This window comes from Alternaria burnsii (assembly GCF_013036055.1).
Source record: "Alternaria burnsii strain CBS107.38 chromosome Unknown 715, whole genome shotgun sequence".
NCBI classification, from domain to species: domain Eukaryota; kingdom Fungi; phylum Ascomycota; class Dothideomycetes; order Pleosporales; family Pleosporaceae; genus Alternaria; species Alternaria burnsii.
In genome coordinates, this window is record NW_024066116.1 from 412,774 (window position 1) to 429,652 (window position 16,879).

Here is a 16,879-nt window from a genome sequence, read left to right on the forward strand (position 1 = left end):
TATCTTGGCAAGAGTTGAGAGCGGCCAGCTCCGTCGCAGGTCAATCGTGAACGTATCCTCCGTACGATCCTATGATGTCCAACTTTGGCATCTTCATGGAATGCCGAAGACATTGAAACAGATATTATGAAGGTGACTCTGGATGATACAGAGCCCGTTCGTAGGGCGAGAGTACAAAGGTTATCGAACGAATGCGAGTCTTTCCTGCGCACTAACGATTGTGTCTTCTGACGGTAGCGCGACTAGAGTTAAGAATTCTCCACAGAAGAACACACTTAACCCTCACTGAGAAGGAGGATCTGGAGAGTGACTTGCACATAGCTGGTCGCCTTAAGACCGTGATAATACCATCTACGTCTACATACTTGGCACATGCTGTCAAAGGAGGACAAGCCGTGCCGAATATGCGCACAAAAGCTTGGCTATGGTCACTAGCAGAGCTTCTAAGACGCCAAGAAAGAGCTAAGAAACATGCTATTTCCCCAGGGCGGTACGCGCTCTTAGGCCTCCCGCCCCGTCCCGTACCGCGCATGCCAAGATGTGGAGGAATAGCTTTCAAAATCGAAATATACCTGTTGTGATTGCCGGATAAATTTTAGACCGTCAGGCCTTTAAGGCACATAGACCAGGGTAGTTAGTTTGATCTGAGCGCGGACAGACTCGAAAGCTAAGGATGGCCCGATTTTAGCAATACGATAATCACAAGCCGAGAAGACGAGGCTGACTGTGAGTGACTTGCGCATATGCGGTAGAAGAAGCGAGAAGTCGTCAAATGTATCCGTCATACCGCTACGTGAGTTGCAGCTAGTGTTACTCCGCCAACACGTACTTCACACCCTCGAACAAGTTATTCATGAACTCCTTCTGCGGCTCAGCAAGCTTCGGAGAAGGCCAAGCGAAAAAAAAGTGTGGATAACCATCGTAGAAGTCAAATTTGACGGGCACACTACAGTCTAGTCAGCATCAACTCTTACGATAAAGACACGAAACCTACCGAGCGTCATCTAGCATCGTTTTCATGAGCACGCCGTCATCCCTTAGCGTGTCATGTCCCGCAACAGCCATGTAAACCTTCTTCAAGTCCTTGATTCCAGGATGAAGAAGGGGCGATCCGTATATATCCGTTGGTGGAGCACCAAAGGCCTTCCAAAAGTCTCTCATCGCTCCCGCAGTGTTGACAGTGTGCTGATCATGCTCCTCCATCGCTGTGTACCCAGATCGAAGTTTTTCCGGAACACCATCCGGGTGCACAGTCACGGGTATGAGTGCGACAACACCGACGAGCCCATCTATGCTCGCATCCCGGGCTCTCAGCGCAACCGCGAAAGCCAGTTGACCACCGGCCGAAAGCCCGGCAGTGAGAAACTTCCCTTCGGTGGTGTTCAGCCGCTTCGAGTTGTCCAACGCCCATCGTAAAGCGTTGAAGCATTCGTCCATCAAGTCTTGGTGCTTGTTGTCTGGTGCGAGGCCATATTCGACAGACACAACCACTATCCCCCCGGCTTTTGAAATCGCCCTGCTGAAGGGATCGTCTCCGTTCACGTCGCCCATAGCCCATCCGCCGCCGTGGTAGTACATGCACACTGGCTTCCCACCGGTATAGCCGTCAGGCGTGTATATGCGCACTTTGGTCCCGTGATCGGTCGTCGTATCTTCGGTCTTTACGGAAATGTCGGGTTCGGGAAACGTGTATTTGGACGCCATGAGGCTGCCATATCGCATGAACTGCTCTGTCATGTTTGAGATGGGCGGAGTCAATAGTATGCGCTCGCCGAGCTCCTCTTCGAACTCAAGCCATGGTTTCGCGAACCCCTCGTTGGCCATGTTGTCCTAGATCGGTCGTGTAAGTTGTGGAGTAATTCTTCCATCTCGGAAGCCACTTTGTACCAAGGGCTCGCTGTCGTATAAAAGCTGGGCCCTTGGGTGGTTTGGCGTCATGTGGGAGTGTGTCTGGAGTGGCTCTCATCTCGACTCACTTGGACGCGGGAAGACGTCAGGGGTCAAAGCTTCCCCACTCGCTGCTACGCTGCCGCCTTCCCCACGCTTAAAGACATCCGGTACTCCCCGCCAAAAACAACATGGCCTCGGCTGCAAACACGCATCGCAACGCGTCGGCATCAACTGCTGCAGCGAGTCATGTCTGCTGTATTCGCGCGTAGACTTTTAATCTTGGGGTTTGATCATCCCTACTTACCTCGATAGCACTACTCACGACACAGGAACGCACACACTATGGTACTGAACATCGACACCAACAGCAGCCCAGCCTTCGCGCGCATACCGCCCTGGGTGAAGGCCAAGCTGCGTCCCATCGCAATCGAGAAGATTCAACAAGTGTATGATTGGGTCGAGACGGAATGCATACCTGCTGAGCGCATCTACAAAGCGCAGCTCAAAGAAAGCAAGACGCGATGGGAAACCCCAGCCATCATCCACGACCTGCGCAAAAAGGCAAAAGCCCAAGGCTTGTGGAACCTGTTTCTGCCAAACCACTTCATCGAGAGCCCAGGCTTGACCAACCTAGAGTACTCGTGCTGCGCTGAGATAATGGGGCGCGTATACTGGGCAGCCCAGGTGCGCTTCCTTGTATTCAATACCTCCGTAATGCTTTGCTAACAACGTACCGCAGACAATGAACTGCCATGCGCCCGAAACTGGCAACATCGAACTCCTCGCCAAGTACTGCACACCTGAGCAGAAGAAGCGCTGGCTCCACCCCCTCATGAACGGCGACATGTCCTCGGCATACAGCATGACAGAACCCGACGTCGCCTCCTCCGACGCAACCCAAGTCGGCATCAAAATGGAAATCACCGACAAGGAAGTCATTATAAATGGACGTAAACTATACGGCAATTGCCAGTACAACCCGGAGATGCAACTGTTCATCCTGATGGGCTGTTCCGACCCCAACAATGCGAACGCGTGGAATAGACACACGACGCTGGTGGTGCCCGCGAACAGCCCGGGGCTGAAGCAAGTTAGGAATCTGACCATCATGGGATACGATTGGGCGCCTGAAGGACACGGCGAGTACATCTACGACAACGTGCGCGTGCCGCTCGAGAACATCATCCTCGGTCCTGGACGCGCCTTTGAGATTGCCCAAGGACGTTTGGGCCCTGGTCGCATACACCACTGTATGCGCCTGATCGGCCAGGCAGAACGCGCTTTTGAGCTCGCGCTCGTGAGATGCATGGAGCCGCGTAAGAAACCAAGGGGCAAATTCATCGGCGAATTTGACAGCAACATTGAGCGTATTGCGGATATGCGCATGACGATTGATGCTATGCGGTTGGTGGTGCTTAATGCCGCGGATACTATGGATCTTCGGGGTAACAAGGCGGGGAAATACGCTATTGCGCAGAGCAAGATTATGGTGCCGAATGCGTTGCTCAAGGTCATCGATGAGGCCATGCAGATATATGGTGGTCAGGGCTTGACGCAACATACGCCGTTGCCGGAGCTGTGGACGTATGCACGTTTTGTGAGAGTGGCTGATGGGCCGGATTCGGCGCATAGACATCAAGTGGGGAGAGACCAGATGAAGACAGCGCAAGGGTTCAGGAAGAGAGCAGAAGGGTACACGGAGAGGTATAGGGAGCTTTGCAAGAAGTGGGGTCTTGAACCCGAGGAGTTCTGGGGTATCTTGTAGTAATAGATTCTTGTTTTTTGTGACCTTGATACGTAGGCGCATATTCTCGCGCGGTTCGACCTTTGCGTGGATCGCACCTATCTCTTCCTTCTCGTCGTCTCTTTATTGATACCATCTCCTCCTTCTCACTCTGCTCTCGGCATGTGCCGGTACGAAAGCGATCTTACCCACATCTTCATCCGTCTTGGTATCTGCAATCATAACTTTCAGGTGCCCTAATCGCCTTGTCATACCCGTTCCATCTGCTGCACTATTTCCTTGTATCTCGCGGTCGTGGAAATATCTCGAGTCTCTTATTTGGCTGCTGACATAACCCAAGATTCGAGGTGCATGACAGCGGTAATGCATAACCAAAGAGAAGACTGCCGCGAAAAACATGATCACCACGGATACAAAATAGATTACAATCCATGGGATGTCCAGAGCGTAAGTGGCCGGTAACGGAAATACAATCGTTGACGTAGTATTGAGATGAAGCGAAGTATCGTTATAAGGGGACGGCGTGAGACCTCCACCGTTGATCGTTGCATGCTGAGTGCTGACTTTCCACAGCGTGTTCCACAGCAGTGAGAATCTTTGCTCAAAAACCTTGATATCGACATCGCCCAAGTTTGCATACGCTGATGTCCCATACGCATTTGTCCCGGGATCGTTGGCTGCAATAAGCGGGTCTCTGAGATACCATTCCACTACACCAGATGCGCCAGATCCATACTTGTTATCATCGACTAGATCCATGAATGCGTGCATGAGATCAGTGGGTGTCGATGGACGCATTTCTAAGGTCGTATTTGGCCAGCGATACGTTCGGTACTCGAAAATGGTAAGGTTTTTGGGGTTAGTGGTTGTGAGCGTCTCCCGTACTGCGTTGACACCACAATCGGTTTTCCCCGAAGCCCCTTTTGATATGCAGGACACTTGAGCGTCGACGTATGTCATCTGAGGTGAGCATTGTGTGATGGACAGATAGGCGGGCGGGCCGCGTCTCGTCACGAACATAATGTCGTGACTTTGAGTGGTATCATTCCATACTTGTTTTTCGGAGAACTCCAGAAAGAAGTTATTATTACCGTTCGTGCCACGGGGACTTATCAGCTCAGAAAAGTTTTTCTGAAACTTGTTAAAGACCCATTCATATGACTCATTCATGCCGTTGATATTCAACCAAGGAGAGCACTGAAATCTGTTAGATTGAGGGCAACAAAAAAGGGAAAGAGAAGCGTCTCTTACTGAGAACGTCAGATAGTTTGCGGTTGTATTGAACGTTGTGTTGCCAGTGAAATTTCGCTCCAGGCCAGCAAAATGTTCGCCGACAAGACTGGAGTAGTTGTGTACTGAATCCTGCCAGGGCACATTTACCCAACGATGTGGCTCATTCGCATCGAATTCGGGAAGACTGTGTAGGTTAGGTATCCGTATGTTGCCCCATAGATCAGTAGCTGCTTGCACCCCAGCTGAGCTTTCTCCTCCGAGCGTGATAACAATATCTTGGTACGTTTTGTTCGTTTTGTCGACATACTGAGTAGCGGATGCGACGTCGTAAAGAGCTGAGGAATATAGAGCGCGAAGTCTGGGCCTGACGCGTGTTTGGGTGTCGAAGATCGAGTTCAACTGTACCTGTGAGCTGAGATTGTAGTTGTAGTAGGCAATATTTCCCGGTCTGGATCCCTCTCGGTCTCTCAAGTAAATCCCCCGAAACGACGATTGAGACCCGAGAGGGTTGAAAGCCCATAGTAATAGTAGAACTATACTTGAGATCCTCAAGATTGACCATTTAAAAACAGTAATGACGGAACCAGCAAGCTATTGTATGAGCATTAGCACCAGTCAGATTGAAAAATTGTACGCTTCACACTAACCGTTAAAGAGCCCATTAGCTGTTCCAAAGCCTGTATATCATCGATTAGCCAGGCCACGCATTATATATGACTCATTTCGTACCAGTAGGTCGATTCCACGTTCAACGCGCCAGTCGGCAAGTGCACGAATCGCATTTCCCAATACACCAGAGAAGAAAATCGGCCATAAGGTTGGTGCGATTCGTGTAGCCGAGAGCACTTTGATTGACCAATCACTTTCCTGTTGATCTTTTAGGTGTACAACAAATGCGCCAAGTACTATTCACGCGTTAGCGATACTTCGTACGTATCGGACACAAGACCTACTAAGAAAGCATATCGAAACGACTATTCCAAGAAATTCCCAAGTCAAAGCCCACGGCGTATTTCCTTTCCAGTATACAGGTGCGTTGACCTTTTCTGAGAAGGGAACACTACGGGCGCCTACTTGTGCCGAATGCTTGTTGGTAGTCTCGTCTGGTGGCAGAGAACGTGACTGCCCGTCATCCGAATATACGAAGCTGTCATTGGGACGAAATTGGTGTTGAGACACGCTGGCTCGAGTCCGTTCGTCAGTGTTCTGTTCTTGCCCATCTCTTCCCAGTAGTCGATTCGCCGCGCTTTCTTGTCCTGGCTGGATCACTGGATCAAAATCGGAGCGAAGTTGTGGCACCTCGTGAAACACGAATGAGCGCCGCTCCGGACCGTCCACTCGATGACTCATTTTCCCGTGGATTATGGGAAGGGAGTTGTATTGAGCCACTCTGCGAGAAAAACGGTGTTTGTGAACTTTTAGCAGGTGCGCCTCGCGAGGCCACCGACTACGAAATAAGGCTGAGCATGCAACCTGGTGCTTTTGGCCCCCATCGTTGCCTGCGCCCTTGGCGCTGTATGAAACACACGATTTTAGTCAGAAAGAGTTCCTGCCGGAAGGTGATTGGCCGTCTGACAAGCATGCCGCCGTTATAGCGGAGCTGAGGGCGAGCGACTACAGCGATCATCTTGCTCTCAATCGGCATGTGCTGTAGGGTTGAAAGTACACCGCATCTATAATTGGTGCGTTAGTGGCCAGATGTGGAAAAGTGAGAGGAGATTAAATCAAAGGGTCCAAGTTGCAGTGGAGCGCCAAGCCGCTAACCGGGATGACAGGAACACAACAAAATAAAGTAAGCGCCCTTACCGGTTGATGCTGTACTTTCAGGTGCGATATGATTGCGATAGCTTTGGGGGCGAGAAATTTGAATAAGTGAACTCAAAATTTCAATTGAGAGTTGTTGGTCGTGACATTCATCTATACAAAAAATAGACCAAAAAGATGGGTATCATTTCCAATCCGTAGTCCCCAGTCCCGTGACCATGTATCCATCATCATATATTATTCAATACTCATTACTCATACTGCAATAGGTGGTGACGACCTAAAACTCATGTTATCGTCATCGTCATCAAAGAAAGAAGCCACTTCCTGCGTCGACATAGCAGAGTCTTCGAAACATTGACTCGTCCTCGGTGCCACAGCAGATAGTTTCGAAGGCGGTGTCGATGTTGGCGCGCACTGCTTCTTGGCTGGAGGAGAAGCAGATTGTCCGGATGGCGTTGTTGTAGCTTTTCTCTTCGCATAAGGGCCAGTCATAGACTTTGGTAGCTGAGACGCCCTAAGTTTTGCGAGTTGTTCCTGGAGGTTCCCATAGGCAAAGGGACCTGGGTTCAGGCACTTCCCAGCTATCTTCTTAGGAGGTCTTGAAGTAGTTAAGGGCCTGCTGGAATTCGCAGAAGCCCGTGGCGTGGATTCTTTTTGCGTAACAGCGGTATCGGCTCTTACAGGGCCGGTCAACGATTTTACCGGCTTAGAGGTGGGGTTGACTGAGAGCTTTGCTGGCTCAGAGGGAGACGGCAAAGACATTGGTCTTTGTAAGGGCCGAGGATTCCCTGTATTCGCCTGCAGTGGTGCGGAAATTTTGCTAGGCACAACGTCCGTGACAGGAGCGACTTTACATTTCTCCTCCTCTTTCCGCGGCTCTTCGTCGAGATCGTCCAGAGAGAAGTCGAAGTCTTGGGTCGATATAGGAGGGATATCATCAATTACTGGAGGCACTGCAACCGTTGAAAGCTTCGGTGGCTCTTTGACTGTGGGCTTTGCTTCTGAAGCAAGCTCCCGCGAAACCTGGGTACTGCTTTCGAAGAAATCATCCCAGCAGTCGGTTGATGGTAGTGGTATTGACGGAGTCTTTTTCGAAACGGACGTGGATTCAACTGCAGTGAACGAGCTGGACTTGGATGCTGGAACTCCAGGAAGCTTGAAGCCCGGATTCTGGTTTGTGGTAGGCTTTGCTTTGATAGCAGGGGGGGTTTGTTTTTTCGCCAAGCTGGGAGGTGGCATACGCCCAGGTATCGAAGGGAGCTTAAACCCTGATCTTGATGTATCCCGTGGCACGCCGGACGGTGTGTAGTCGATGGCCACACGTATGGGAAACTGTGTGCGTTGAAAAGGATGCTGATCCAGATTCTTGTATTTTGCGATGAATGGAACCCGCGTCAGGAAGGTCTTAGTTCCCTGTAGCTGTCCATCTAACACCAAGCATTCTAATCGATCGTTCTCACAGCGTAAGACTCGCAAGTGCTGGCTCTTGGACAACTGGCTGCTTGTATTAAGATCCCGAAGCACTGTTACAGTGCAGCCGACCTTGACGCGCAGACGATGTGGTGGCAGCCCTACTGGATTCAGCTTGTGCAGCAGCCCCAGTGAAGGATCCCAGTCTGGTGTTTTGAGCGAAAGATCTTGTGACAGCAGTTCAATCAGAGGCTCGGGCAGTTTGTCCAAGGCAGCCTCGATCGCTTTGTTTATAGGTCCGTGAGTACGTGCGAATTCGCGGTCATCCTGTACAGGAATTGGTTGCCGCAGAGGATTTGATGCGACGAGCGGAGTGAGGGCGATAGGGTTGACAGGCGCAAGGGGTTGTACGACAGCAGGCGGAGCGGGCGCGATCGGAGCAACGAACTCAGTAGGCTGGACAACAGGCTGTAGCTCCTCTACCGGATCTGACATGACCATATCATGTGCTTCGAGAAGTGTGTCGTCGTCTAAGTCATCATCGGTCCACTGCTGTCCGGAGGATGCAGTCGTCTCCGGCAAATCGACTACCGTGTCTTCCTCATCGTCGTCATCCCATGGCTCCTTCTCCATCTGTTCCGCAATCTCTTCTAGCTTCTTGGTGAGTTCCAAGTTCTTTTTACGCTTCTCCTCATCCTTCTTCCTGCTCAGTCCTAGGAATGCTTCCATGCCATTCTTCAACTGCGCCTGCGTATGACTATATCCAGCAAGCTGAGTCGCTAGTCCGACACCAATTTGTTGCCTTGCTCTTGCCTCCTTCGCCTCTTTTTCTTCGCGCTTCTTCTTGGCTGCTTTGCGACTCTCCTCGGCTTTGCGGGCGCGGGCGGCGCGCTGTTCTAATTCGGCCTCGCGGTCGAGCTGCTTCTGCTGCCGCTCGTTAAGACGCGGGCCATTTTTCTTGGCCAGTTTTTTGAGCTCGGTAGATGTTTGTGCGATTCGATGAGGAGTTGGGGCCATGATACAACGCGCATGGCGGTGAGGGGTGCGGGTGGCTGCAGGGGGAGAAACGTACGTGGTGGCGAATATTCCCTGAAGCCTGGAACCGCGCTAAGACACGCAAACACGTGCCCGGATGACGTGCATCAAAACAAAGTATCCCGACGACTAGGCTATTGCTGTCACCTCTAGCGAAAGCCACAACAGCTTTTCATTGTCATTCCCCTGTCAAAACGGGCATATTTTCCGTGTCTGAAAACGACCAATCGAACATGCAGCGGTCTGCCGTGCCTCACGAGTCCATGCGCGCCGTCAAGTTCACGTAAACACTTTATTGATCAACGTCACACATTCACATCTTTTCCATCGTCCGATCAAACCCCAGATGCAAATGGACAGGCGTGCGTGGAGTAGGGCCGACATGACTCGCTTGTTGTTGTTATCGCCAGGAAAACCGCAGCCGACATTGAGCTCAACCCCGCCTACAAGCATCTCTGACAGCAGCAGGCTTGCAGGAAATCATCGACAGTGCATGTTGAAGGTGCTCTCTAAGGTTGACAGCGTCTTGACTCGTAACATCAGGCTAACAGCAGGAGTGGTGGCAGCAGTTCGTACCATTGACATTCCGTGGACCTGACAATTGATAGCTCAGTACAGCTTGCAGAGTACACGCTGAGCAAGGAACCATGTCTTTCGTACTAAAGGGTGTAGCATATATCACGGGTGCTGGATCCGGTATGTCTAGTCAAGCTGTGTAGCATATCCGACCAATGAGCTGACATCTTCAAGGTATCGGCCAGTACACTGCATATGCTCTTGCAAAGCAAGGCGTGCGCTCATTCGCCTTGCTGGATCGCAATCCCATCACCAAGACCGTCAGCGAACTGAACAAGATCTCACCAGATGTCTCTGTCAAAACGTTCGAAATCGACGTCACCGATGAGAAAGCCGTTGATGACAGTATAGAGAAAACGGTAAAGGAATTTGGACGGCTGGATTACGCGGTCAACAATGCTGGCATAGGTGGAATGATCAGAACGACAGATCAAATACCTAAAGACGACTTCGAGAAAGTCATGGCTGTCAATACCATGGCCGTGTGGCAATGCCAGCGTGCGCAGATCCGCCAGATGCTCAAGCAAGAGAAGCTTTCGGACTCCTATCGATCATACCGGGGCTCTATCGTCAACGTCGCATCGATGTACGGCCTGGTTGCACCACCACTCAATGTACCTGCCACCGCATATGCTACGTCCAAGCATGCTGTCATTGGCCTTACGAAGTCAGATGCACTCGCTTTCGCACACAAGGGTATCAGAATCAACGCGATCTCCCCAGGTTATGTGATGACACCCCTAGTGAAGGAGCACATGAGTCAGGGCGACATGATGGAAACAGAGAGGAAGAAAGTCCCTGTTCACCGCTACTCGGAGATGGAGGAAATCGGCGACTGTATTGCATTCCTACATTCCCAAGCAGCAAGTTACATGATTGGCGCCACATTAGTCGCGGACGGAGGATACACAATCGTCTAGAGCATCGTACTAGCCCAAGACCTGAATTATCAACATCCGTCTCACACGTGTCCTAAAACACGTAGTCCTCTTGTCAAACTTGACCTTCGACGCAATTGTGCTTTGCCTGGTCGGTCGCACCTCGGCAGAGGTTCTCCACCCCAGTTCTCCACCTAATCCCCGCAAAAAAGGAAGACGCAACTTCCATATCCGAGAAAGATCTAGCTACTCCGAACGCCTCTTCGATTGGCTAATGGGTCGTCTAATAGATCACTCATCATTGCGCGACTTGGATGTCCCGGCATTGTTGTCTGTGCAACCCTCGGAAATGCTTTGCCAGATAAAACTCATGAGTAGCCATTGGGATCGTTAGCCCACATCACGAATCGTCACCATCGTTCGATATTCTGATCATGCATTCACTTTATTCGCGTAACCCCAGATTCAGGCATTCATCAGATTGACTCGCTATGTGGAGTCATGGAGCTAAGACCTGACTCTTGAAGCCTGGGGATTTGCGGTGCAAACACACCGGAGCAAAGTTTAAGAAGTTAAGAGCCCTCGTAGCGGCAACGGTTTCCACTCACTGCTCAGCTTCAACTTTGCTTTTCTTCATCTTCCCACTAGTTGTACACTATCCACAATGGCGGACGGCTTCATCGTCCCATCCACGGCTGCGCCAGAGACTGATGCTCAGCATCGGTTACGGGGTCCAATTCACGCGCAACGCCATGTGCGCGTTGTCTGTATCGGCGCGGGTGCTTCGGGACTTTTGATGGCATACAAGCTGCAAAAGCACTTCTCAAACTATAGTCTCCAAGTATATGAGAAGAACGCCGAGGTTTCGGGGACTTGGTACGAGAATAGATATCCGGGGTAAGTGCAGATCTGAATGGTTGTTGCGGGGGATCATGCATCCTTCGCCCCATGATTTACCGAACCGGCTGCAGAAAAGCGGCGCAGTTAGCAGAACCTTGCTAACATCTCAATTCAAGATGCGCGTGCGATGTTCCTTCGCATAACTACACTTGGTCATTCGAGCCGAAATTAGATTGGTCCGCAGTATACGCCGGCTCGAAAGAGATCTTTGCCTACTTTAACGATTTCGCGCGCAAGTACGGTCTCCGCAAATACATCAAGACACAACACCAGGTTGTTGGCGCAACATGGAACAAGCAGAGAGGAGGATACGATGTGCAGGTCAAAGACCTAGAGAACAATCAAATCGTCAATGATCATTGCGACATCTTGGTTAACGCGTCGGGTATTCTAAACAACTGGCAATGGCCTGCGATACCGGGTCTGGATAAGTACAAGGGCACACTATTACATACCGCAAATTGGGACGACAACGTTGATCTTAAAGGCCGCCATGTTGGCTTGATTGGAAACGGGTAAGTGCCTTACGTATGATTCCCCAGCTCAGCAACTAACTACTTCAGTTCCTCTGGTATTCAAGTCCTCCCCACCATACAACCACACGTTAAGAAAGTCACAACCTTCATCCGCGAGCCCACATGGGTCTCACCTGTGCAAGGCCTCGAACAACATGTCTTCTCCGATAGCGAAAGACTCGAGTTCGCCACCAAGCCTGGCGCGTTAGTCGAATACCGCAAGCACATTGAGCGCGGCCTCAATGGCCAATTCGGCATCTTTCTCAAGAACACAAACGTCAACTCCGACACAGAAGCCTACTTCCGCAAACAGATGACCGAAAAACTAAACAACGAGTACCTACAAGAGCGCTTGATCCCGAACTGGCATGTCGGATGCCGACGATTGACACCAGGCGTCGGCTACCTCGAAGCCCTAGGAAAGCCCAATGTACAAACCGTCTACGGCGAGATAAATTCCATCACCGAGCGCGGCTGTGTGTGCGACGACGGCAACGAATACCCCGTCGACGTACTCATCTGCGCCACAGGCTTCAACACCTCCTTCAGGCCTCGTTTCCCTGTGATAAACTCCTCTGGCACCAACCTCCAGGACGTGTGGGCCAAAGAACCACGCTCCTACTTTGGTCTCGCGGCCGCTGACTTCCCAAATTACCTCATTTTCCTAGGACCCAATTGTCCCATCGGCAATGGCCCCGTTCTAAGCGCTATTGAGGCGCAGGCAGATTACATGTGCAAGCTCATTGATCGCTTCCAAACACACAACATCTCTACTTTTGCACCTAAAGCAGAAGCTATTGATGACTTTGTAGCTTTCAAGGATGAGTACATGAAGCGCACCGTCTGGCATGACGCATGTCGCTCATGGTACAAGTCTCTCGGCCCGGAAGGCCCCGTAACGGCACTCTGGCCTGGCTCTACACTTCACTATATCGAAGCCCTGATGGAACTCAGACTAGAGGACTGGGACGTGAAATACACTGGCAACAGGTTCTCATGGTTGGGCAATGGTTATAGTCAGACGGAGATCGATCCCACGGCTGACTGGGCGTTTTATGTTAGGGAAAAGGATGATGATGAGCCGATAAGTAGGTTGAGAAAGTTGCAGCTGATAAACAAGAGTGGGACGCTGGAGCCAAGCGAGGGTGTAAATTTTGCGGGTGGAAGGGCGGAGGGAGTAGCCAGCATGAAGGAGTCGAAGCTATAGATACAGGCGCGAAGGAAAGATGTTAACGAATGTATGATTGGTACGGAGAGTTACTTTTCAAGGCGATATGGATCATAGCCGGTTACTGTACTTGTGTTCTGCTCGAATATGGAAGAACGATTATGTCTTGAGGTTTTGGCCCATGTGAGTTTTGTGTTCTTGTTATTATCGCGTGCATCATGGACAAGAGCCTCCAATATCATGTTGACCCAGTGCGACGTTGAGAAACAAGGACGAAGGCCGCCTGAGAAATGCTGACCTGGGAACTTTGCGTTACGACGGTCACTGGATTTGTGCTTTAGTGTACGGAGCTCTGGAAAAGTCTCGGTCCGTCGAACACGGCCTCACTTACGGCAAAACTTCGGCACCTTCAACGCGCAATGAAACGCGACAAACGCGAGGATAGCTACACCGGTCAAACACATATCTATCAATCTTCACGAACGACGCGTGAACTGGTCAAAAATAGACGAGGCCACCGTAACGATCCATGGCGCGCTGACTTATGATTCGCGCTAAAGAACTCCGGCTCCCCAACCCGCGGCGCCCGTCGCTTCTCCCGCCCCACCAGCGAAACAATCCGACACAGCTCTCGACCAGCACCCAATTACTGCAGTTGGGAATAGCGACCGAGCTTTGGAGATCCGGAGAATATGGATTCGCTTCGTTATCTGCGTGTAAGCATTATACATTGATCGACAGCATCGATGAGCAGCATTGCAGACGCCTTACGCAGGTCAACAGCTGAAGAAACGAGCGGCCGGCAGACTCGTTCCAGAAAGCGCCTGACGTCGCAGGTAAACAGTAGTTACGCACACAGTTCTGTTTGGAACTACGCGACTCGAAGAATGTTTCCGAATTGCCCGCAAGAGCTATTTCCAGCTCTGTCATCGATCCCTTCAAACGTGCCAAACCCTGAGTTGTTCAAACTTCACTCCAAACTCCACAACTCAACCCTGTAGACCTTCTCTCGGCTAATGAGGTGATCGTCCCACATCACCATACCCAACCCGGCGCGCCAACGCACTGACATTGCCTATCCCGTTGGTCGGAAACAGAAACGATGCGTTTCGATAGGTACTATTCTCGTTTTTGGGCGAACGGATGATCGTCGGTGTGGTATAAACGCATGCATGCATAGTCGTACCAACGTCTGGAATACTGGGGTAGGTACCGGTATAGTGAGGACGCCATGCCGTGTCAGGGATGTAAGACGTGCATCTTGACTGTGTCTTGACGTTTTGGACAATGGATCAGTGTCATTGAGAGTTTAGAGTAGAGGCCCTGGGTACGCGAATACGCGAGTAAGACCGGTAAGTTAGAAGATATATATTCTACTGCTTCCATCGCAAAAGCAAGATCATCATCCAACAGCTTCTACTTCTCCCATCTACTCTACAGCACTCTCAACAACTACTCTATTCACTATTACTGCCGGCCAGTTCCTCTAATCCTCTACCAAATTTCTCACCCAACAACAAATATCTCAAAATGCCTACTTCCCAGATCTCCACTCCCCTCAACGGCGTCGACGCCGCTATCGTCATCTCCGCTCTCCACAACCACGACCTCATGATCAAGACGCTCTGCCCAGCGCTTGTCAGCTACGCTTTCGAATCTGGCGACAAGGCTACTTCAGCTACCTACACTGTCACCGACAAGAAGCCCATTGGCCAGGTATGACTTTCCAATTCCTACCTCCTTTCTGCTACAAACAAGACACTAACACATCGCAGACTACCTACAAGTTGACTCTCACCAACGTCCCCGAGGGTGTCGACTCTCTTGTCAACGCTAAGCCCCCAGTCGGTGTCCTCACCATCAGCGGCAAGTGGCGCGTTGCCAATGGCAAGCTCAGCGAGGAGATTGACATCGATGCCAACTTTATGATGAAGAAGGTCGCTAAGAGCAACGTTGAGAAGACTCACCCTGAGCAGCACATGAAGCTCTTGGAGGCCGCTCAGGCTTAAGCGAATGTTATGAATGGATGATGGAGCTAAGGGGATAGAGATGCATGGACTGGAGTAATTCAGATTGCATTTGGGTTTGCTTAGCATTTGAGTCGCGATGGCTTGGAAGTGGTTGTACGCATAGCTTGGTGTTTTTTGTTTGCAATGAAGCATTTTATCCTTTGTTTTTACTACGACTATTGACCATGATTGAGGTGGAGAACTGATCACCACCCTCGAACACCATCCTTTCCAACTAGTTGCCTAACGAAGCACTTTTGTAGTGATAGTAGAGCCTGCTAGAAACGAGAGTACTATATTGCACCCAAGACCTCTGATCAAATACACCTGGAGCCGCCATGATTTTACTATGTCTAAAAGACAGCACCACTCAACATTTGCATAGTTGTTATAACAGGGAAACTATATTCTTAGAGCTACTGCTCATTTCACATCGCATCTCGTTCCAAACACGACTTGAATTGAGACAGATTTCCCCATCGTCCACCCAATCCTGATCCGATGATCATCAATCGTCGTTGAATCGGCCGGGGATTCGCCACATCCAGTCGGAGAAAGCTTCATGCGCAGTTTGCCAGTCGAGAATCTCTGCGTAATCGCTAGTCGCTCGAAACTCGGCCAAGGGTATGAGGTAAGGCGTGCTGCACTTGGTCTCATTGTTCCACATCAGGCGTCTGAAGCGGAAGCAACGCGCAGGCTCGTGCTCATCCATTTTCACATACCGTGGATCACTGTGGCTACGCTCATCTCCTCTTCTGGCCTGTCGTTCTTGCCCAATTATGAGTGTATCCAGCGACGGACACCTAGACTGTGGTTCCAGATCCGCAAAGAACTCCTTGGCTGAACGGTGAATCAGGTTGTCAAAATAAGCAAGATCGCCGGAGCCGTAGAGAAAAGATTGACGGAGATGGAGGGTGCGTAACTTGGACAGCTCGTGTATGGGCAACTACTTCACGTTAAAGATAGAACTTCTACTTGAGCAAGGGGTAGTCTTACCAGGGACCTACGAAAATTATTACTTGACATCAAGGATCTTTCTGTGATTCTATAACCAAATTGCTCTAGGTTGGGACATGCCAGACAAATATTCTCCAATGCTTTTTGCGTAACAATGGTGTCACTGCGACCAACATTATGGTCCCCGGTTTTGTGTATGGATAAAAGGATGAGTTGCTGTCCAACATTTCGTAGACACACCATGAGGGACTCGAATGACCGTTGATTCCAGCAATTCCACTCCAAGCACAGACTTTTTAACTCGGTACAAGAATATAGCAACGTATCAAAGTCCTCTAAGTTGATGTCGTTCTTGTGTATATATAGACCCAGATGTTTTAATTGTAACTTGTGGCTACCAAGTCCATGTGCCAGAGCGGAAGCAAAATTTACGGCGTAAGGAGATCCCCAAAGGGTTAAGTGTGTAAGCTGTGAGAATGATATGATCTTGCTGATCCCCTCATGAAGAGACTCGCTAAGGGCAACTCCGGACAGTGTAAGTTGTCGAAGGTTCTCTAGGCGACCAGAATGATTGTTTTGGCATGAAAACGCTTTGGCAAGCCTATCACCAAGACGATGATCATGAGTTTTTTCCTCTTGCCCAGATTCTGTGCCAATGTGCAATCTTTCCATTTGCTTATACGAGCTGATTTGTGAGAAGAAAGTCATGAACCTCTCCTCATCAAATTTTACCCAGTCGGCATACACGTAAGGAAGCCAGAGGTCTGCCGTTTTTAAACATTGAAGGCAGTTTAACA

General features: G+C 50.4%; 6 protein-coding genes across 6 annotated transcripts; 3 read left to right on the plus strand and 3 right to left on the minus strand.

Annotated features, from left to right (window-relative positions):
• Positions 1 to 810: 810 nt before the first annotated feature.
• GT037_007282 (arylacetamide deacetylase) lies at positions 811 to 1,824 on the minus strand (the record flags this gene model as incomplete). Its single annotated transcript, XM_038932329.1, has 2 exons — positions 811 to 946; positions 995 to 1,824. 2 exons carry the CDS (start codon positions 1,822 to 1,824, stop codon positions 811 to 813), a joined length of 966 nt encoding a protein of 321 aa, XP_038784817.1.
• Positions 1,825 to 2,232: 408 nt separating this feature from the next.
• On the plus strand, positions 2,233 to 3,655 carry GT037_007283 (acyl-dehydrogenase family member 11; the record flags this gene model as incomplete). Its single annotated transcript, XM_038932330.1, has 2 exons — positions 2,233 to 2,574; positions 2,630 to 3,655. 2 exons carry the CDS (start codon positions 2,233 to 2,235, stop codon positions 3,653 to 3,655), a joined length of 1,368 nt encoding a protein of 455 aa, XP_038784818.1.
• Positions 3,656 to 3,757: 102 nt separating this feature from the next.
• Positions 3,758 to 6,217, minus strand: GT037_007284 (uncharacterized protein; the record flags this gene model as incomplete). Its single annotated transcript, XM_038932331.1, has 5 exons — positions 3,758 to 4,831; positions 4,886 to 5,458; positions 5,515 to 5,544; positions 5,597 to 5,772; positions 5,821 to 6,217. The coding sequence occupies 5 exons, from the start codon at positions 6,215 to 6,217 to the stop codon at positions 3,758 to 3,760; spliced, it is 2,250 nt and encodes a 749-aa protein (XP_038784819.1).
• A 669-nt stretch (positions 6,218 to 6,886) lies between these two features.
• GT037_007285 (uncharacterized protein) lies at positions 6,887 to 9,061 on the minus strand (the record flags this gene model as incomplete). The annotated part of the gene is made up of 1 exon (XM_038932332.1): positions 6,887 to 9,061. The coding sequence occupies one exon, from the start codon at positions 9,059 to 9,061 to the stop codon at positions 6,887 to 6,889; it is 2,175 nt and encodes a 724-aa protein (XP_038784820.1).
• A 626-nt stretch (positions 9,062 to 9,687) lies between these two features.
• On the plus strand, positions 9,688 to 13,155 carry GT037_007286 (fad nad-binding domain-containing protein; the record flags this gene model as incomplete). Its single annotated transcript, XM_038932333.1, has 5 exons — positions 9,688 to 9,775; positions 9,830 to 10,492; positions 11,106 to 11,430; positions 11,550 to 11,948; positions 11,997 to 13,155. Coding segments are annotated over 5 exons (2,634 nt in total), but the record flags the coding sequence as incomplete, so codon positions are not given.
• Positions 13,156 to 14,646: 1,491 nt separating this feature from the next.
• Positions 14,647 to 15,125, plus strand: GT037_007287 (uncharacterized protein; the record flags this gene model as incomplete). The annotated part of the gene is made up of 2 exons (XM_038932334.1): positions 14,647 to 14,832; positions 14,892 to 15,125. 2 exons carry the CDS (start codon positions 14,647 to 14,649, stop codon positions 15,123 to 15,125), a joined length of 420 nt encoding a protein of 139 aa, XP_038784822.1.
• Between the last annotated feature and the right edge of the window lie 1,754 nt (positions 15,126 to 16,879).